We start from the raw sequence: 22811 nt of genomic DNA, 5'->3' as shown, positions 1-22811 counted from the left end.
TTGTCTTTGGGCCTTGTACGCCTCCTAGCAGTATCAGGGAGGAAACCAAGCCTTCCTCCAGACCCTAGCACATGGCCGGCATGACCCACATAACGTCTTTGAGTCTTTGGGGCTTCCAGCACAAAAATAAAAACATGGATTTGGACAGCATCCCAGTGCCCCAGAGGCTTGCTGGAAAGATGTGAGAGGTTGGAGTCTTGGTTGGAAGGCCACCTAGGAACACATACGTGGGTCACATGGGATGGGAGGAAGGTAGGTATGCTGCCAGTAGCAGCCAATTGCTGGTCCGTTGTGGACATTGTGGGGTACGTGCCAGTAATGCATCATAGTTCAACACAGCTAAGTTGGCCCTCCGTCTACCCACAACAGCATCAGTAGGGGAAGGACACACACACACACACACACACACAATGAGGTTCTAGATTTAAAGCCAGGGGTATGATGGCATGTGGTTACTTTAATCCTCTAAAACATTCATTCGTCTTTGTTTGGTTCAACAACTTAAAGATCAAGGCTTTATATCCACCGGCACTTTGAACCCACATTTTCATTCGATTTAGAGTGTTTATCGGCTACATTCTCAAGCTGTTTTCCTGAACCGCTTTTTCATTTGGTTCCTCTTTTGATGTGAGCCTGCCTGGCTGCATTTTCCATAAAATCAACTAAATGAGCCACACTAACAACATACACGTCAACAGTCAGAATATTACCTTTCCTCAAAGCATTATGAATTCCTCCCATTTCTCCAGCTTCCAACAAATCAATTTAAGCCTCCTCAGGTATGCATGTAAAGTGAATGTGTTTTTAAAGGTGGAGAGCTAGGCTTAAGACCCCCCACCCCCAGTCCTACCAGCATCACACAGTGGAATGCCAAACACTCCTGACAGCCTCCACCTGTAGATCCCCAATCGTATTCCTACACTCAGCTAGGTGTTGCTATGACACCCAGAAGACACTCTCTCCCCCTTATCCACACAGTGAAGCAGAATGAAAAGAGCAAAGACTTGTGACGTATGATTTGCATGTTTATTATTCATCACCATGGTTGGCTATATTGTTATGCTGCCAAGTCGGATACCGTAGCCGACTTCTGCTGACGCTTATCAGGGGACAAAGTGTGACAGGGAACCATGGTGCCATAATGGGAGGAGAGAGAACCCATTGGCCTGTGGTGGTGCTGGATCTCTCTAGCTGTGTGTGAAGTACCAACATAACGCTCTGGAACTCTTTTTGAGCCACTGTATGTTGACATATCATCTATAAGAGCTCATCCATAAAAATTAAGCGAAAGGTTTTACCAAGAATAAAACTCCAAAACAACTCTTTCCGTGCTCATAGAAAGAGGAGAGAAAGAAAGAGACAGACAGAGGTAGCAGCTGCATACTGTTCTGTAATGAATCCAAACAGACAGTTCTCCTGAATGCCTAATCATGCAGTGGCCTGATTACAGCTGACTCACAAATCCCCCACTGCTGCCAAGCACACAGGAATGTCCAACAAACAAGTTACATTTATGCAGGAACACACAACACACACACACCACAGCTACTGTCAATCAGCAAGCTGATCAGCAGACAAACCCCAATCCACTGAATCTCTCTATGGGATTTCTGCATGCAGCAGTTGAATGTGGCGGCCCAAGCGTCGACAAGAACACAGTGGGGGGGCTAAGTGGCAGTTTCCAAAGGGGAGGCATGAAAACCACTACCCCATGCGTCCGTGTGAAACCATTAGCTATTAGTAGATATCAGGGGCAGGACATTTCAGTTACAATAACATGCAACAGTTCATGTTCATACCATTAGCGTGATGGCTGGTATTGGAGGGAACAGATACGGAAAAAGGAAAACTTAAGCCTCAGCGTATGACGGGTGAAAGGAAATCACTGTCTCCACATCTGGTACTGGATTATGAAGGTGTTAACCTCAACGAGGGGAGACAACGACTTAGAAATCCCCATTTTAGTTCAAAGGAGAAGGCTTCCATGTGCCGTGACAATTCCAAAGCATTGGCATTTTACTCTAGGTCTTACTGTAAATCAAGACGTGCCTTGCGGCGAATTGGTACCAAATTGTTTGTGTCCAACGAAAAGTTAAAAGTATGGGTCAACAACACACCAAGAGGGAAGATCAGTCACGCTATGATTTACTATTAGAACAGCTGACTTATCACATTCCACAACACAGTAGGACATTAACCTCAACACCATATTAAGTAACAAACACTCCCATATTGCGGCACGCCCTGGTTTTGATTGAGAGTTAATGATTGGCCAGTCAGACAGCCACTGCGTCATCCAGTGACAGAGGAGCATGAAATTTCTCACGCAAACAAAATAGGCAAACAGGCGTCTCTTTAAAAGGTAGATTCATAGGGACTGGCAAACTACTGTCCATTGGGACCAAGACTGTGTGGTTCTGTTGTGATAAAGGGAGGGGAATGGGTTGTTACTCATTCAGCAGACACGTGCTCCAGATGTCAATGCCCATTGACCCTGGGCAATCAGCTCTGCATTCTCCCAGATGTCAATGCCCATTGACCCTGGGCAATCAGCTCTGCATTCTCAGAGCGAGGCAGCGCAGGGGATCATTCTTTTTTTAACAATAATAAGCTATCACATGGAGTTCCTATAGCCTCATAACTAAAGAGCACTGACCCAATTACAGCAGAGAAATCTATGGCCTGGTTTAGAACTAGAGGTCGAACGATTAAATAGGACCGATTTCAAGTTATAACAATCGGAAATCTGTATTTTTGGGCGGCGATTTCCGATTATTTTTTATACCTTTTATTTAATTAACTAGGCAAGTCAGTTAAGAACACATTCTAATTTTCAATGACTGCCTAGGAACTGTGGGTTAACTGCCTTGTGAAAATCTGTCGTTCTGCCGCTGAACCTTGTCAGCTCAGGGGTTTCAATCTTGCAACCGCAGTTAACTAGTCCAACACTAACCATTACACTCCATGAGGAGCCTGCCTGTTACATGAATGCAGTAGAAGCCAAGGTAAATTGCTAGCTAGCATTAAACTTATCTTATAAAAAACAATCATAATCACTAGTTATAACAACTAATCCAGTTTAGCAGGCAATATTAACCAGGTGAAATTGTGCGTTTTTCGTGCGTTTTGCCAGCAGCTCTTCGCAAGCACAGCGCTGTTTATGACTTCAAGCCTATCAGCCTGATGGCTGGTGTAACCAATGTGAAATGGCTAGCTAGTTAGCTGGGTGTGCGCTAATACTGTTTCAAACGTCACTCGCTTTAGATTTGGAGTAGTTATTCCCCTTGCGCTGCTTTTGTGTAGTGATGGGTAACGATGCTTCGAGTGTGGCTGTTGTCGATGTGTTCCTGGTTCGAGCCCAGGTAGGGGCGAGGAGGGGGACAGAAGCTATACTCTTACACTGGCAATACTATAGTGCCTATGAGAACATCCAATAGTCAAAGGTATATGAAATACAAATGGTATAGAGAGAAATAGTCCTATAAATACTACACTGCTCAAAAAAATAAAGGGAACACTTAAACAACACAATGTAAGTCCAAGTCAATCACACTTCTGTGAAATCAAACTGTCCACTTAGGAATCAACACTGATTGACAATAAATTTCACATGCTGTTGTGCAAATGGAATAGACAACAGGTGGAAATGATAGGCAATTAGCAAGAAACGCCCAATAAAGGAGTGGTTCTGCAGGTGGTGACCACAGACAACTTCTCAGTTCCTATGCTTCCTGGCTGATGTTTTGGTCACTTTTGAATGCTAGCGGTGCTTTCACTCTAGTGGTAGCATGAGACGGAGTCTACAACCCAGACAAGTGGCTCAGGTAGTGCAGCTCATCCAGGATGGAACATCAATGCAAGCTGTGGCAAGAAGGTTTGCTGTGTCTGTCAGCGTAGTGTCCAGAGCATGGAGGTGCTACCAGGAGACAGGCCAGTACATCAGGAGATGTGGAGGAGGCTTTGGAGGGCAGCAACCCAGCAGCAGGACCGCTACCTCCGCCTTTGTGCAAGGAGGAGCAGGAGGAGCACTGCCAGAGCCCTGCCAGAGCCCTGCAAAATGACCTCCAGCAGGCCACAAATGTGCATGTGTCTGCTCAAACTGTCAGAAACAGACTCCATGAGGGTGGTAATGAGGGCCCGACGTCCACAGGTGTGGGTTGTGCTTACAGCCCAACACTGTGCAGGACGTTTGGCATTTGCCAGAGAACACCAAGATTGGTAAATTCACCACTGGTGCCCTGTGCTCTTCAGAGGAAAGCAGGTTCACACTGAGCACACGTGACAGAGTCTGGAGATGCCGTGGAAAACGTTCTGCTGCCTGCAACATCCTCCAGCATGACCGGTTTGGCGGTGGGTCAGTCATGGTATGGGTGGCATTTCTTTTGGGGGGTAGGTCGCACAGCCCTCCATGTGCTCGCCAGAGGTAGCCTGACTGCCATTAAGTACCGAGATGAGATCCTCAGACCCCTTGTGAGACCATATGCTGGTGCGGTTGGCCCTGGGTTCCTCCTAATGCAAGACAATGCTAGGCCTCATGTGGCTGGAGTGTCAGCAGTTCCTGCAAGAGGAAGGCATTGATGCTATGGACTGACCCGCCCGTTCCCCAGACCTGAATCCAATTGAGCACATCTGGGACATCATGTCTCGCTCCATCATTTTGACTTGTTTTAAAGGACATTACATCAAAGTTGGATCAGCCTGTAGTGTGGTTTTCCACTTTAATTTTGAGTGTGACTCCAAATCCAGACCTCCATGAGTTGATAAATTTGATTTCCATTGATCATTGTGGGACTTTGTTGTCAGCACATTCAACTATGTAAAGAAAAAAGTATTTCATAAGAATATTTCATTCATTCAGATCTAGGATGTGTTATTTTAGTGTTCCCTTTATTTTTTGAGCAGTGTTTATTAACTACAACCTAAAACCTCTTACCTTGGAATATTGAAGTCTCATGTTAAAAGGAACCACCAACTTTCATATGTTCTCATGTTCTGAGCAAGGAACTTAAACGTTAGCTTTTTTACATGGCACATATTTTACATGGCAAATATTACTTTCTTCTCCAACACTTTATTTTTGCATTATTTAAAACAAATTGAACAAGTTATCATTTATTTGAGGCTAAATTGATTTTATTGATGTTTTATATTAAGTTAAAATAAGTGTTAATTCAGTATTGTTGTAATTGTCATTATTACAAATGTTTTTTTTTTTGTTTTTTTTTTTACATTAAAAAAATAAGGTTTTATTTAAATCGGCATCGGCTTTTTTGGTCCTCCAATAATCGGTATCGGAATCAGCGTTGGAAAATCATAAAATCAGTCGACCTCTAGTTAGAACAGAACACTCTACAAACCTACACATTCGGGAACGTGACTCCAAATTAAGCAGGCTATTTCCTTGCCAGAAAGTGAGCTCATTAACCTGCGACAAGCAAAGAGGATGTGGGGAGTAAGCAGAGGCCAGGTCAGTCAGAGGGCCATTAGAGGAGCAGCCAGGACTACTGTATTCTGAGTGAAGGCTCCAGTTTTCACATACCCTTGGTCTGTTTAAGTGATATGATTCACCCTGACAGGGTAATGGACAGCTATTCACTGGGCCTCACCTTGTCAGAGGGCACATTAATAAGAGCTGTCGTTTACTCAAGATTCCAAAAACATGCACAAAACCCTGTGCCACATCCCATTAGCGGGAGCGGGGTGTTTTATGAGGTGCTGAGAGAACTTTGGGTGCTCCCTGTATTAGGGGCCTACCTGGTAACCATGTCATGTAACAAGGCGAACAGTAGTTCCACATTCTTCCTCCTCCACAACTTCCTGTGGAATTCCCCTAACTTTCACCACACAGCTCTATTGGGACTTTTCTATTAGTCCCACCCCCCTTAAAACTGATTTTGCGAAATATTCTCGGAAGAAATCTACAACTCTTGCTAATTAGTCAACCTGTCAAATGTTCTTGTAAACTCATAACTGGCAAAGGAGCCTGGGTATAAAAAATAAAAATAAAACACTTTGGATTAGAGTAACATAACTTCACAAATTCCTTTTGTTCCACCAACAACCCAAAACCATGCCCAAATAATTCCTTGCTTACCCAAGTCCATGATCCAATCCCTATGGTATTTCCAGAGATGTTGTGACCTTGTTTGGGAAAGGTTTTATGAGCAAGTAAAACAGGCTCCACCCAATGGCACACTTACATTAATTTCAAACGGATGCATAGGAAGCTTTACATTTGACCTAATTACCTTACAATTAAATAACATCCTATTGCACTGCTACTCAAAACATTCCCTGGCCATAGCTTTCATGCCTATTAGAAGAAGTGAACGACAACTCCATCCATAGCTGCAGTCTGTGGGAGGCCTTTAGAACAGAATAATGTATGATCGTACTACAGCAGGAGGAGAGGTATCTTCAGAGGTGGAAACTGAACACAGATGGATGAGAGAAAGTACCACAGCATGAGGTAAGGAAGTAGAGGGGCAAAAACGTATACAGCTCACAGAGGACGGGCAGAGAGTGTAGCAGCATGATTTATTAAGGTCCCCATTAGCCGACACCAACAATTTACATACATTTAAAAACAACATGTATTGTGTGTGTGCACGCATCTATCAGTTACACAGAGTACCAGTCAAAGGTTTGGACACCCCTATTCATTCAAGGGTTTCCTGTATTTTTACTATTATCTACATGGTAGAATAATAGTGAAGACATCAAAACTATGAAATAACACATATGGAATCGTGTAGTAACCAACAAAGTGTTAAATAAATCAAAATATATTTTTATATTTGAGATTCTTCAAAGTAGCCTTGAGAGCTTTGCACACTCTTGGCATTCCCTCAACCAGCATCATTGGGTAATCACCTAGAATGCATTTCAAAAATATATATATTTTTTCACCTTTATTTAACCAGGGAGGCCGGTTGAGAACAAGTTCTCATTTACAACTGCGACCTGGACAAGATAAAGCAAAGCGACAAAAAAAACAGTTACACATGGAATAAACAAAAGTACAGTCATAAAATCTGTATACAGTGTGTGCAAATGAAGTAAGGAGGTAAGGCAATAAATAGGCCATAGTGGCAAACTAATTACAATTCAGCAATTAACACAAGTGATAGATGTGCAGATGAGGATGTGCAAAGTAGAAACACTGATGTGCAAAAAAGCAGAAAAAAAATATGGAGATGAGGTTGGTTGGATGGGCTATTTTATGAGGGTATGTTTGGCAGCATGAGTGAAGGAGGCTTTGTTGCGAAATAGGAAACTGATTCTAGATTTAATTTGGATTGGAGATGCTTAATGTGAGTCTGGAAGAAGTCTGAAACGTCCAGAGTAGTGATGCTAGGTGGGCAGGTGCGGGCAGAGATCGGTTAAAGAGCATGCATTTAGTTTTAATAGTGTTTAAGGGCAGTTGGAGGCCACGGCAGGAGTGTCGTTTGGCATTGAAGCTCGTTTGGAGGTTTGTTAACACAGTGTCCAGAGAAGGGCCAGAAGAATACAGAATGGTGTCGTCTGCGTAGATGTGGCCTAGTTAACAGGTGTGCCTTCTTAAAGTATCCTTCTTAATACATTTGAGCCAATCAGTTGTTTTGTGACAAGGTAGGTTTGGTATACAGAAGATAATTTGGTATTTGGTCCCAAATTATGGCAAGAACAGCTCAAATAAGCAAAGAGAAACTACAGTTCATTATTACTTTAAGATATGAAGGTCAGTTAATCTGGACCTTTTCAAAATTTTTAAAGTTTCTTCAAGTGCAGTCACAAAAACCATCAAGCGCTATGATGAAACTGTCTCACGTGGACCGCCACAGGAAAGGAAGACCCAGATTCGCCTCTGCTGCAGAGGATAAGTTCATTAGTTACCAGACACAGAAATTGCAACCCAAATAAATGCTTCAAGTAACAGACACATCAACATAAACTGTTCAGAGGAGACTGCGTGAATCAGCCCTTCATGGTCGAATCGCTGCAAAGAAACAACTACTAAAGGACAATAATAAGAAGAAACTTGCTTGGGCCAAGAAACACGAGCAACGGACATTAAACCGGTGGAAATCTGTCCTTTGGTCTGAAAAGTCCAAATTTGAGATTTGTGGTTCCAACCGGGTCTTTGTGAGACGCACAGTAGGTGAAAGGATGATCTCCGCATGTGTGGTTCCCACCGTGAAGCATGGAAGAGGTGATGTGATGGTGTGGTGGGGGGGGGGGTGCTTTGCTGGTGACACTGTTGGTGATTTATTTAGAATTCAAAGCACACTTAACCAGCATGGCTACCACAGCATTCTGTAGCGATACTCCATCCCATCTGGTTAGTGCTTAGTGGGACTATAATTTGTTTTTCAACAGGACAATGACCCAAAACACACCTCCAGGTTGTGTAAGGGCTATTTGACCAAAAAGGAGAGTGATGGAGTGCTGCATCAGATGACCTGGCCTCCACAATCACCCGACCTCCACCCAATTGAGATGGTTTGGGATGAGTTTGACCGCAGAGTGAAGGAAAAGCAGCCAACAAGTGCTCAGCATATGTAGGAAGTCCTTCAAGAATGTTGGGAAAGCATTCCAGATGACTAACTCATGAAGCTGGTTGAGAGAATGCTAAGCTGTCATCAAAACAAAGGGTGGCTACTTTGAAGAATCAAAATTATAAAACATATTTTGATTTGTTTAACACTTTGTTACTACATGATTCCAGAATGTGTTATTTCAAAGTTGAGGTCTTCACTATTATTCTACAATGTAGATAATAGTAAAAAGAAAGAAAAACCCTTGAATGAGTAGGTGTGTCCAAATGTTTGACTGGTACTGTACATGTCAGTACATACACACAACAAGTAGGTCACATGGTGGAGAGGCGTTGTGCTTTGAGGTGTGTACATTCCCACACCTTCTGGTTGTGAGAGTCAGACTGGCTTGACCAGGATTTTTTTTGAAAGCAATAGGGGTGATAAAAATATAAACTAGAGCCAGGCCACTTTATCACATCAATGTTTCATTCCCCAGGGCTTCAGTACAGGTCAAGCTGTTGCAGTTTGAGCTCAAAATGATAATCCAACCAATCAGGCTGGAGCTGTGGCTTTATCTCCAAATGGGCCATAAACATTGAGGCAACGCCAACTGTCAAGCAATGGGCCTTCCATTTATTAGCACTTTGTTGATGCAGATTCTCATAGGAAAACAAATGTTATAAATCACATTGCTTTGTCCGTGGAGTGAAAGATATCAGCATGATTATGTACAGGGAACACACATTCCTCTTAGCTCATGACAGATATGCATAAACTACACAAAAGTGATTGAACAGCAACCAGGAAGAAGCTCTGAGAAATCCCCTCGGCTATACCCTGCGGCCCTATCCTTTTTACATTTTAGTCATTTAGCAGAATTAGGGTTGAGTGCCTTGTTCAAAGGCCCAATTACAGATTTTCTTTTAACAAGTCGGCTCTGGGATTTTAACCAGTGACATTTTGGTTCCTGGACCAGCGCTCTTAAAATCGCTAAGCTACCCATCACCACAGTAACGGAATTACGCTGAGACTCACTTTAAAATGTATGCTAAACAAAAAAAACATTGATTTCAAAGTTTAACAAACCATACAACTCTATGCACACTTGGAACAATTTACACAGAAAATAAATAAATAAACATTTACTGGAAACACAGTGCAGATGCAAATTTTGTGTTTTTGCAAAATGTCCCGTGGAAAACGTTAAAAGTAGCCCTTGTGTATGATCAGTTCAACTTTAAAATCAATACTTTTGGTTTGGTATACATTTTAAAGTGAAAAATATGAGAGTCTCAGTGTATTCCGTTACCATGGAATTGCCCAGTGCTAATTGGCACCAATGTGTAGCCTGGCCTATCATACCGCTTGTTCACGGTTGCTATTGACGAACAGCCCTGGGTGTTCCAGACACAACAGCAGCAGACTTGATCAGAGAGATCCAGCCCACCACATGAAACAAAGTTCATGCTCCCGAGTGAAAGCAACTCAGTCTCCAAGCCGAGCCTTATAACACACTGCTGGTCATAAAACATGGATGGCCCCAGACAATGAGGCTCATCAACTAGGCCTAAGCCACGGTGAGGCCAACAGGAAACGGACCACTGACAACACACACATCCTAAAGAGGGAGAGAAAAGGAGAGAGAGCAAGATTGAAGATAACGCTGTCTGAGTGAGTACTCACCTCGAATGAGACAAACGCACACATCACTTAAGCAGTATTTCATTGTTCAGAAAGCATTTGTTAAGCAGGTCAGAGGTCCTCAACAGCCAGTAGACACATACCATTCTCCGTCAGAGAGGGTGAGACTGACAGGGAGGCTGAAACGAGACACCTTCCTGGAATGGGGGAGGTGGTCCTGATTGACACTCCACAGAAGAGCCAGTGTTTGCTTCGGTTAACCGTGAAGCCATTATCAGCCCATCATAGGAAGAGTGGCGCGATTGGGTTTCCTATTGCTCTGAAACCCCCTCAACAGCTATTGTGCCCCACAGAACATGCAGGCTGATTATGCCCCAGCATACCTTTTCAATAAAATTCATAACACAAGGGGCCTTGTGTGAAGAGGGTCCAAATCATACAGTGATCGCGATGTCAGGGTTTAGATTTACCATCGGAAAGATGCAACGCAATAAACACAGGCAATGTTGTCGCATGGGGTATGATCGCACATAGTTTGGCATGATCTGTGGGGTTGAAACCTAGCATTACGGCTTGGCTTCTGACCAGCCTCTCAAACTCCTTGACTGGCACTGCCGACCGTCTAATAACAGGCTGTCACCAGCCAACTGAGACACTGGTCAACCTCCAGGTGAAACTTCACAGTCGGCAGCATGCTCTGGGTGTGGGCAGTGGTCAGAAAAGCCAGACCCCTAATATGTAGACTACACTCTGTGGCTTCAAGGCACTGAGCCAGTGTCAACATCATAAAACATGCCCATTATACAGTGCCTTCAAAAAGTATTCATACCCCTTGACCTATTCCACATTTTGTTGTGTTAAAGCCTACATTAAAAAATGTATTAAATCGAAAAGATTCTCACCTATCTACACACAATAACCCATAACGACAAAGTGAAAACATGTTTAAAATGTGTGCACATTTATTGACAATGAAATACATAAATGAGATATTTCTGTAAGTATTCACACCTCTGAATCAACCTGTTTGAATCACCTTTGCCATCAATTACAGCTGTGGGTAAGTCTCTAAGAGATTTGCATACCTGGACTGTACAATATTTTCACATGATTTATTGTTTTATTCTTCAAGCCCTGTCAAGTTGGTTGTTGATCATTTCTAGACAGCCATTTTCAAGTGTCATTATAGATATTCAAGTCAATTTAAGTCAAGACTGTAAGTAGGCCACTCAGAAACTTTCAAGGTTGTCTTCCAGTGTCTGTTGGAAAGCAGACGGAACCAGGTTTTCCTCTAGGATTTGCCTTCTATAAAACACTGGAGTCCTTGCCGACGACAAGCATACCTATAATATTGTAGCGACCCACACAGACAGCTGTGTGTTATGTGTTAGGCTAGTAGGTGGTTGTATTGTACTTACCCGTACCCAGTGTTCACGGGGTCCAACATGCCAATCAACCTGCTATCTGCCAATCACAGGGATGCCTGGAATGTTCTGATGCTGGGCATCCTGGCGGTTGGCGGAGTGGCGTGGAGGGGGGTTGGGCAGGGGGGTGGAGCATTGGAAGTTTAGACCGGGTTTAGCCTTTGTTCTCTCTCTTACGTCTGGACTTCACAAGAGAAGGTTACAATTGGCTTGTGGGTTATCTTTCATTTATTTGAGGTGGGCTACGGCCAAACAATAGCCTGTGTAAAGTTGGTTTAATTTCTTTGTCACATTTTTTGCAGTTGTACTTTAGTGCCTTACTGCAAACAGGATCCATGTTTTGTCAAATTTGTATCCTGCACAGACACCCTTCTTTTCACTCTGTCATTTAAGTTAGTATTGTGGAGTAACTACAACATTGTTGATCCATCCTCAGTTTTCTCCTATCTTGGCTTCATGGTGAAATCCCTGAGTTGTTTCCTTCCTCTTCAGCAACTGAGTTAGGAAGGACACCTGTATCTTTGAAGTGACTAGGTGTACTGATACACTACACAAACTGTAATTAATAACTTCACCATGCTCGAAGGAATATTCAATGGCTGATTTCTTATTCATCTACCAATAAGTGCCCTTCATTGTGAGGCATTGGCTTGAATCTGTGTATGAAATTGACAGCTCAACTGAGGAACCTTACAGATAATTGCATGTGTGGGGTACAGAGATGAGGTAGTCATTCGAAAATCATGTTAACCACTATTATTGCATACAGATTGAGCCCATGCAACTTAATATATGACTTGTTAAGCACATTTTTTGCCTCATTTAGGCTTGCCATAACAAAGGGGTTGAATACTTGACTCAAGACAATTCAGCTTTTCATTTTTTATGAATTTGTAAACATTTCTAAAAACATAATTCCACTTTGACCTTATGGGGTATTGTGTGTAGGCCAGTGACACAAAATCTCAATTTAATCCGTTTTAAAATCAGGCTGTAACACAACAAAATGTGGAAAAAGTCAAAGGGTGTGAATACTTTCTGAAGGCACTGGATACATACAATTTCCCTGATGGTGGAAGTTCTTAGAATAACAGGACAGACATATTATTGAGTGGGGGACTGGTGGTTGACAAGCTTTCATCAGCTTCCCTGCTGCCAGGCTGTGACACGATTTAAGTGCAATAACAACGATACTGCTCACTCTGCACATTTTCAGCATTCTCATGGAGACTTTTCTCATGTCTGTGCTAGACAGAAGGTCTTCATAAACACTCCACCGGAAAATACATATTTATGTGGGCCTTTTGAAGGTCAGAAGAACGTTTTAGAACCCCATTTGAATACTTCTCATTAGTCATTAAAGCTACTCGGTCTCAAACCATTATTTTCCCACAAACATCCAACCCATTTGATACATTAAAATGTTCGTTTCATAACGATAATGACACAACCTAATGGACAGATAAGTCCAACTTTTATTTCTCGCATAGGCCTACAGGTTGCCAGCACAGAGTATAAACAGTCTCATCCTACACCATGCTTAATAACTAGGCGATGATTTGTAAACAAATTAAAGTTACAGACAGCTTGGACTCACCTCGGTGGACGGCATGCTGACAACACCTGTTGATCTGCGCTTCTCCCTCAGCTTTCTCTTCTCTATCTGTCCTTTCCCCTTCCTGGCGCTTGGACCACTGTTTTTCTTCTCTTTGCCTTTACTGGGTGAGGGGCTCTCCTTGTCACTGCCATGGTCATTGCATGCAGTGGGGCTGGACTCTTGTGGGGTGTAGGGCACTTTCTCCGGCTGCGGTGTCTTCTTCAGGTTACTCCCCGGTGTATCCGCTCCTCTGACGGCTGGTGTCGGGTGTGGTTCATCGTCAGGTCTCTTCAAGGCTGAGGATGATGATGAGCGAGCCATGGGGTATGATGTCCCGCGGTCCGGGTTGCCGTTGTTGTTAAGTTCGGTGCTCGAGGTAGCATTGCGCATCTCACTTTTGTTGCTGTGGCTCCCCAGGGACGCAGGAACAATACCACCAGTGCACGCGCCGGTGGCCGCAGCGATGTCCCCAAGCATTTTTGCCCTCATTTTCTCCCGTTTTGCCTTCCATTCCTCCAGAAAATCTGTCTGTGCATTTGGTTTAAATCCACCCGTTGCCATGTTCCTTTTTGAATATTTCACCAGTGGCTTTACTAAGTTTGTAAACTACGTTCCTTCAGCAGTTAATTTGTAATTTCCGTTTCTAAATCAGGTTACCGTGCAATCGTCCTTCGCTTCTAATGGCACCACATTACTCAAAACGACTCGGTCTACAGGTAATGGAAAATCACAATTAGTGTAAATTTGGTACAAACTTCAATGAAACGACCTCATTTCGAAATGACTATCCGTGTGTAAAGTGTATCAAATTGTTTTTACAAACTAGCCTTCCCATATACAAACAGGGTTTGAACTATATATAACTCATAGCAAAGTTGGTGCTGCAGTAGATAATCACAAGTCGATCATTTTTTGAAGTTCTATTTTCTCCCCCAAAATGTTAAAGTAACTTATTGGAAATAACATGAATCACTTAGCGAACCATTATAACAGTGACATGCGTTTCTAATAAAACTCACCTGTTATTTAGCAGTGCTTTCGCTCTCTCAGGTGAACATTCCGTAGGAATGAATTGTAGCCTACTTCACTGCAAACTCGATGAGTCACATGCAACCTAGGGAACAGTGCGGCTCTGACTCAACTCCCTCTCCTGGGCTTCTCCGAACCCATACGAAGACTCACGAATACATGCGAAATTCAATGGATTGAGCCGATTCCGTTATTAAAAATGTTTGCGTTGTACTTGCTGTGTCGAAACACCTTTCTTTGATATTTTTAAACTAAATGTTTGTTTTTTTTACAGCATCTAGGCTACAAGGTGGAAATAAAGAAGAAAAAAATGTCTCAGCCTAATCATAGACTATATAGTGTATATTATTTTTATCCTATAGGCTGTATAGGTGGAGGTTGGTGAGAGGAGCTATAACAGTCTGACTACACCGCTAGCGTCACATGCACGAGCATTGAAAAATAAATTTACAAATCTATATTATTAAATTATTGCACCCACACTGCTCACACAAACTGGCTGCGTGCGTGCATACTTTTATTTTGTCCCCCCACACAGTCGTGACACGCAGGTTAAAATATCAAAACAAACTCTGAACCAATTACATTAATTTGGGGACAGATCTGCTAGCTAATTTGTCCTGGGATATAAACATTGAGTTGTTATTTTACCTGAAATGCACAAGGTCCTCTACTCCGACAATTAATCCACATGTAAAACGGTCAGCCGAATCGTTTCTAGTCATCTCTCCTCTTCCAGGCTTTTTCTTCTCTGGACTTTATATTGCGACTTTCATAAATTAGGTGCATTACCGCCACTGACCTCGTTCGTCCTTCAGTCACCCACGTGGGTATATCCAATGAGGAGATGGCATGTGGGTATCTGCTTCTATAAACCAATGAGGAGATGGGAGAGGCAGGACTTGCAGCGCGATCTGCGTCACAAATAGAACTGACTTCTATTTTAGCCCTTGGCAACGCAGACGCTTGCGAGCAGTGTGGGTGCAATAATTGAATAATATAGATTCCTAAATGTATTTTGGTTTATAGAAGCAGGTACCCACGTGCCATCTCCTCATTGGATTTACCCATGTGGGTGATATAAAGATGAACGAGGTCAGTGGCGGTAAGGCGTTGGATGAGTCACCCAGCCCCAGAGCGCTTCAGAGGTGAACATTATTAATCATGTTCACTATGTGCCTATGTGTGAGGGTCATGATGTAAGTGCATAATTGTTTCCACACTTCCCATAAGAGCTGGTTGAAAATAACCCTAGGATGAGTGAGGGTGCCAGACTGATTCACAGTGATTTTTTAAATATATTTTTATTTATTTAACTAGGTAAGAACTAAATGACATTTTATTCAGTTAAGAACTAATTCTTATTTTGTAAATAATCTTATTTTGTCATTGTACTGGCCCAACACTCTAACCACTAGGCTACCTGCCACCCTTATATAGTGATGGTAATACAGCCATATGGATGAATGGGAGAAGACTCACTCAGATATCCTAGCTGGGTTCAAACAAGACAGTATAGAGCCAATAGCACCTTTACCATTCACCAAACCAGATTAATTATGTAAATGCAGGAGGTGCTTACAGTGTAGGTTCTCTTTGGGTTGATTAGGTTCAGTTCGGTGTAAAATATTTTACAATCATACCAAACAGAACCTAAGAACCCACTATATTCACATAACAAGCTGTGATGATGTGAATACGGTCTGTGCTTATTTTCAGCTCTCTTGCAACATACTGTGGAAGCTGCCATATCTCCTGGAGTTATTTACCTTTTAGTTAGTCCTTATTTTTATGGATCTCTGTTTAAGGAAATATACTGCTGCATCTGTTGCGGTGTAGCAATGAATGCAGAGCTCCAATAACTCTGGTTGACATTCCTAGCTATTCAATCTGTGTTCTCATTCCCATTCAACTTCTCTGTGCAGCTCTTGCCTCCCTCTGAGGGCCCATTACTCCATCTCTACTCGCCCCGGACAAGCCCTAAACTTATAGGCTCTTGCTGTTTGAAACCTAATTTCATGCTGTGATAATGGCTCCATAGCTTAGCTGTGCTGCTGCACTGGGTTGGTTACTGCTGAAGGAGTGTGCTCAGGGTAGGTATGCAGGAAGCTATAGCCTGTTTCCTAAGGTTGCACTGGTGTTTAGGCAACATTGTCAATGTCCAGATATGTGTTCAATAATGACATGGCACACAGTCAGAGGACAGGTTTTTTTTCTGACCATGTGACCTGACCAGGAAAAGCTCCAGGCCCTAGAAAATCTTTTTATTTTATTTTTAGGAGTCCTATTGAGACCAAGGCCTCTTTTCCAAGGGAGCCCCTGCATGAACACAATTGATAAAATGTGCAACATTGAAACATACAGTACAACATAATTAGTACATACAATATTACTAGCAATTTAAGAAGTAAAACACATTCCTCAACAATGAGGTCATCCATTAGCAATTGAACTACATTATACAATGTATATATAATAATCTACTGTTTGTAAACTACATATATTAGACAGTATTGTACATGTGCTGAAATTATTTATTGGAGATAAAGGAGAAAAGTACCTAGGTGAAAGGAATTAGACACCTTTGTCTTAAAATAGTGGCTCATCTAAGGGTTGAGGTCACACTGCTGCATATTTAGCATTTTCCTGTCTGCTTTTTGGGAAGCTGAAATACGAGAGGGCAGTTGTTGTCACTCACAGAGGCTCGCTCCATGCCAACACAAACTGTGCTCCTCTTTCAACTAAACCCCACTTAGCATTCCAATAATGCATTTCCCCTGGGAGAGATAACTGTGTGAACTCCCTTTCTGAATGTCGCACAGTGTTAAGTCTTATCTCTGGTGGGTTAAAGACATTCTGTAAAAGCAGTCTGGTATTTTCAATAAATGCCACGATAACTTTTTCCTCCATGTTACACATAGCCCAGACTGCTCATTTCCAGTGGAGTTGTAGAAAAATACAGAGTGCAGTAGAACAGTAAAATCTTCATAGCCAGTAATCTCAAAACACAACATCCAACATTTTTGTTTCACAGTTTTTTATCCATCCCACAGTTATGTATTAAGTTATAAGCCATGAGGTGGTCTATAAAAGGAAAATGATTTCCCTTTATTCAGTTTCAACTGGAGCTTTTTCTTGGATATAAACTTGGACCGAGTGGACAAAACATGACATAGACTGACCCGGTTAAAGCTATGATCCCTTATTGGGTTGTGCAACTCAGTATTAGGAAGGTGTTCTTAATGATTTGTACACTCTGTGTATATTGTACTAACTCTATGAAAACATTCACATTCCGAAGGGATACTCTCACCAAACGGCATCATCCCTCACCACTACATAACATTCCCTTATTTACCCATTTTGGGTCATAATACTTAATTGTATGGTCTAAGTCTGAGTCATTGTCTCCTTTCTATAAGTGACTGGACAATCAGACTCACAACACAGACTGCACCATACGCCTTACAAGTCTTGTGAGTGTTTGACATACCAGAAGAGCTGAGGAGAATGCATATGCCTCTCAGTAGAATGAACAGCATTGCTGGCTGGCCCTCTGAAAGAAGCTTGGCCAGAGGCAGGAAGGAAGTGAGGCAGGGTGAGACTTCCTCACACACTGAGGGAGTAATGGAAGAGAGAGAGACTACCCCAAATGACATGCAAAGAAGTTGACTAGCCACATCAGAACCAGATCCTTCTCTACTGAACCAAAGGCCCCAGTCAGGTTTAGGGTTGCCTGTACTCCTCTGGTGATGTGAACTCTGACTCTATGGATCCATTCGTCTCTCTCTCTCTGTCCAGTATGTGTAGGTCCGTTACCCCTCCTGTGCCCTCCAACGGCTTCTCATGCCATCTGCGGGGTGCCATCTGGTGAGTGTGATGTGGTGGGTGACTAAGTGGGACAGTTAGCCAACCTGTTCCATGTTCTGTACCACAGAGTCAGTACATCCCTCTGCTGATTGGCTTCTACTGTGGTTTAGCCAACAGGATGTCAGCTACAGATGATGCATCAGTAGATGTATCATACCATCGTAGGCAGAGTGTGCATGAATCGATAGCCCTATTTCTGTCTTCCATTAGCATGTATCCTTCGTCCTCCTGATCTTGACCTGATTTAGTATATTTACACTTATAAGGTCTGATCAGTCAGATCACAATGCGTCTTTTAATCATCTACACTAAAAATGTTGGCACAATCAGAGTGTGGACAAGATCAGGACAAAGGCTGCATGTTAGAACCATGTATAAACATGGCTAGAATAGGCTAATATGGTTAGCTGCATAAAAGTGGTGTTGTCTTGTCTGAACTTGCTTTGGTCTAATCCATTCCTATACCCTGAGTGTCTGAATAATATGTGGTATGTCTGCTGCAGTAAGGCTATGTTTATGACTCCCTGTTTGACACCTCAGTGAGAGGGAGCAGAGAGTATGGGGGTGGGAATGGCAACTCCCAATGTTTTGTAACCCCGTTCCCAACCGCCCTACTGTACTGTCCTGTATGTGGGGAATGACAGCAGACACAGAGGCAATTTGAACACTTCCAAAGCACAATGTTCTTCTAATTGCTCCAATTAACACTGCGTTTTCATTAATCATGCTTCCAACTCGTTTGAATTGTCCAATCTACCAGATCTGTGCTTCCGTAATGCGAGTATGGCACATGTTGTAACAGCCCGGTCAGCTATTGTACCATTGTCTGTCTGTGGAGCAGAGGGGCTTTGTTCACCCAGCGTGTCTGATACGGGCGGCAGAGAGCTTTGTGCTCGTCAGCTGCTCTGTTCTGCCTCTGTTAGTTAGCTCACACCACACTCTGCAACTTCAGCAAAGTGCAGGACAGAGGAAAGGGAGATGAATAAGGCACAGACAGCGGTGGGGAAAATGAGGAGAGAGGGGAAGGGATCAGAACGCGGTGTACGACAGGAGCTGCTGTGGAGATCTAATTCCCCTCTCTGGGTGATTTCAAACCCAGAAAAGCACATAATCTTGTGGCAGAACAGTTGTCAGGAATCAAAGAATCAGGCTTCGCTACCAATCATAAGCAGCTTTTGGGTCTAAGCCCCCAGTGATTTGCTTTGAGCCTCAGTGAGGGAAAATTCTACATCATCAAATACAACAGATGAAGTCTGCCTCTGATGAGATGTTTATGCTTCATTCTATTTACCTACTTAAATCTCAGGGAAACAGATAGGTTGTCATCTAAGTGTTTTCTGTCTGGTCCACAGGTTCACAGTGGAGATCAGGCAAAACAGAACACGTTCATCCTTTGCAGTGAGAAGAGCGATTCCAGCCCCTGTGTGTGTGTGTTATTAAACACACAGAAACCACTACAAACGTCCTCGAGATGTGTTTGGTTGGATCATAATGGTATCATCAGATACTAATAAGAACTCCACATACGCAGTGTCCTGACTATGTTTCTCAAACACTTGGTCTGTAATGCAAGCATATGACATGATGACAATTTCTGGTCTACAGTACCATTGTACTCTCTCCCTTGGGGATGCTGGGAAAGCAATGAATAGACTACACTAATTAAATCCATTTGTTTCTATAATTATCTCTGGTCATTTTCTAAACCTGGGAAGCTAAACAACTGATATTTTTCCCATTAGCTTTGCGCAAGGTCCTGAAGAAGACAATGTGTTTGAGGTAGCTATGGAGGAAAGTCCATATGGACTCCAGACACAGACCAGGATGAGTCCCACTATCATTGTGCAAAAAGGAAATGGAAAAATACAAGTATTTTGCATGCTGACTCTTATCCCCAAAGTATTATCTAAGCTTGGAGTTGGTTCTTTGAAGAGCACCATTGGAGCAGGGCATTCTCTCTGCCAAGAGCAGTCAATGTAAATGATTAAATATTATTTATTAATAAGCAACTCCATCGGTTTTATTAGAGATATGTACTGACCACAGCAGTGAACTGTTGAAACTCTGGCTTGAGGTCTGATCCTCTTAGGTGGATGTCAGATCCTTTGTTCCCCATCTGATCCCTGGATCAATTTAACCCTGATTAAATAACTGTCAGCAGTATCCATGACATTGGTTGCCACTGATATTGACCTTGTAGTGTATATTCTTGTGTGTATTTATTTTATATAACTTAGTATCACTGCATTGTTGAGAAGGAGATTGCAAGCAGCAAGCATTTCACTATACTGTATCCTGTGCATGTGACAAATCAACTCGGATTTGATTTGGGAGAGAGAAAAAGAAGAGGAGCAGACAAGAAAGTTTAAAACAATAGATGTCACATTTGATGGGATATTCCCAGCGGTGGTAAAAGTACCCAATCATCATACTTGAGTAAAAGTAAAGATAACTTAATCATGTCATGACTGTCCTGATCAGGTCAGGTTACAGGAGACCACAACCCTACAGATTATCTCTCAAACCCAACAGAGGAGGAGAGATCTAGGGGTCTGAAGATGTGGGTTTTTTATGACCCCTCACACCCCTGGTAAATCTTAGGCCACACAACAGACTCCTAAACCAAATGACAACCAAAGAGTTGCTCCGGAGAAGTGCGTCATTGAGCAGCCTGAGCGGTTCACGTGGAGAATCCACAGAGACCTTCCCCACGTAATTACATCATTATATTCTGACCCATAATAATAAGAGTGGCAGTTTGGAGCAAGGCTAGGGTTAGAATAAGCATAGCTGACAAATTCACCCAAATGTATATTTCTCGTGTACTTTCTCTTTTTCTCTCTCTTTTAAATCCCCATTTTGGGTAACACGCGCCATATTGTGTTGGCCCGTTATACTAAGTTCTAATTAATAGCCTAGAATGTGTTTTTGTGTATGTATGTCTTTTATCATCGTTTTAGCTTTCTAGTAAATAAATACTCAACTAAGATTGGTGTGGTACGAACTCATTGGTGAGACCCGGGTCCGTGCAGATTCCCAGATTATGCGACGTTCAGAACGAGACTGTAGAGGTAACTGATTAATTAGCGGCTGTTGTAAAATCGATATTCTGATATTCTTTTAGTTAATTTGGGAAATAGAAACTCAATAAAACTAATTTTCCCATGGTGCCCCAGGTTAATGAGTTAATTAATTGCTTGATTCAGTTAATCACGCAATTAGAAACCTTCAATCATTCGATGAGCAACAGTCGTCACATTAACTAATACAACGTCACGACAACAGAAAATGACTCAAGTAAAAGTGAACGTCACCAAGTAAAATACTACTTGAGTAAAATTATTTGGTTTAAAACTTAAAAGTAAAAGTATAAATCATTTCAAATTTCTTGTATTAAGCGTACCAGAAGGCACCATTAAATTTTTTTATGACAGATAGCCAAGGGCACGCACCAACACTCAGACATAGTTGAAGTCGGAAGTTTACATACACTTAAGTTAGAGTCATTAAATCTCGTTTTTCAACCATTTCACAAATTTCTTGTGAACAAACTATAGTTTTGGCCAGTTGGTTAGGACATCTACTTTGTGCATGACACAAGTCATTTTTTACAACAATTGTTTACCGACAGGATATTTCACTTATAATTCACTGTATCACAATTCCAGTGGGTCAGAAGTTTACATACACTAAGTTGACTGTGCCTTTAAACAGCTTGGACAAAATCAGAAAAGGATGTCATGGCTTTAGAAGCTTCTGATAGGCTAATTTACATCATTTGACATCATTTGTGTCAATTGGAGGTGTACCTGTGGATCTATTTCAAGGCCACCCTTCAAACTCAGTGGCTCTTTGCTTGAAATCATGGGAAAATTAAATCAGCCAAGACCTCAGAAAATAATTGTAGACCTCCACAAGTCTGGTTCATCCTTGGGAGCAATTTCCAAACGCCGGAATGTACCACGTTCATCTGTACAAACAATAGTACGCAAGTATAAACACCATGGGACTACGCAGCCGGCATACCGCTCAGGACAGAGATGAGTTCTATCTCCTAGAGATGAACTACTTTGGTGCGAGAAGTGCAAATCAATCCCAGAACAACAGCAAAGGACCTTGTGAAGATGCTGGAGGAAACAAGTAAAAAAGTATTTATATCCACAGTAAAACGAGTCCTATATTGACATAACCTGAAAGGCCGCTCAGCAAGGAAGAAGCCTCTGCTCCAAAACCTCCATAAAAAAAGCCAGACTATGGTTTGCAACTGCATATGGGGACAAAGATTGTACTTTTTGGAGAAATATCCTCTGGTCTGTTGAAACAAAAATAGAACTGTTTGGCCATAATGACCGTCGTTATGTTTGGAGGAAAAAGGGGGTGGCTTGCAAGCCAAAGAACACCATCACAACCGTGAAGCACGGGGGTGGCAGCATCATGTTGTGGGGGTGCTTTTGCTGCAGGAGGGACTGGTGCACTTCACAAAATAGATGGCATCACGAGGAAGGAGCATTATGTGGATATTTTGACGCAACATCTCAAGACATCAGTCAAGAAGTTGAAGCTTGGTCGCAAATGGGTCTTCCAAATGGACAATGACCCCAAGCATTCTTCCAAAGTTGTGGAAAAATGGCTTAAGGACAACCAAGTCAAGGTATTGAAGTGGCCATCACAAAGCCCTGACCTCAATCCTTTAGAAAAATGTGTGGGCAGAACTGAAAAACCATGTGCGAG

At 42.4% G+C, this 22811-nt stretch overlaps 1 protein-coding gene and 1 long non-coding RNA gene across 5 annotated transcripts in view; one reads left to right on the top strand and one right to left on the bottom strand.

The window, feature by feature from the left end:
- LOC118392499 (PRKC apoptosis WT1 regulator protein-like) overlaps nt 1-14963 on the bottom strand; it is an 84514-nt gene extending 69551 nt beyond the window's left edge. For 2 of the 3 annotated variants that reach the window (XM_035784536.2, XM_035784537.2), the window contains exons 1-2: nt 14201-14368; nt 13182-13891 (exon numbers count right to left, since the gene is read on the bottom strand). In XM_035784536.2, coding sequence (XP_035640429.1) covers nt 13182-13742 — 561 coding nt within the window. In that variant the 5' untranslated portion in view covers nt 13743-13891; nt 14201-14368. Of the gene's footprint in view, nt 1-13181; nt 13892-14200; nt 14369-14861 lie in introns of those variants that run through there. The other variant, XM_052460407.1, reaches the window with a different exon arrangement.
- On the top strand, nt 6534-21069 carry LOC118392500 (uncharacterized). Of its 2 annotated transcripts, XR_004827380.2 has the most exons (3): nt 6534-10190; nt 18012-18080; nt 19433-21069. It is a non-coding gene; the product is annotated as an uncharacterized LOC118392500 (long non-coding RNA). The 2 variants fall into 2 exon arrangements; XR_004827381.2 differs by lacking the exon at nt 18012-18080.
- The last annotated feature ends 1742 nt before the right edge of the window (nt 21070-22811 follow it).

This window comes from Oncorhynchus keta, chromosome 13, assembly GCF_023373465.1.
Source record: "Oncorhynchus keta strain PuntledgeMale-10-30-2019 chromosome 13, Oket_V2, whole genome shotgun sequence".
NCBI lineage: Eukaryota > Metazoa > Chordata > Actinopteri > Salmoniformes > Salmonidae > Oncorhynchus > Oncorhynchus keta.
This window is presented reverse-complemented; position numbering and strand designations above follow the sequence as displayed.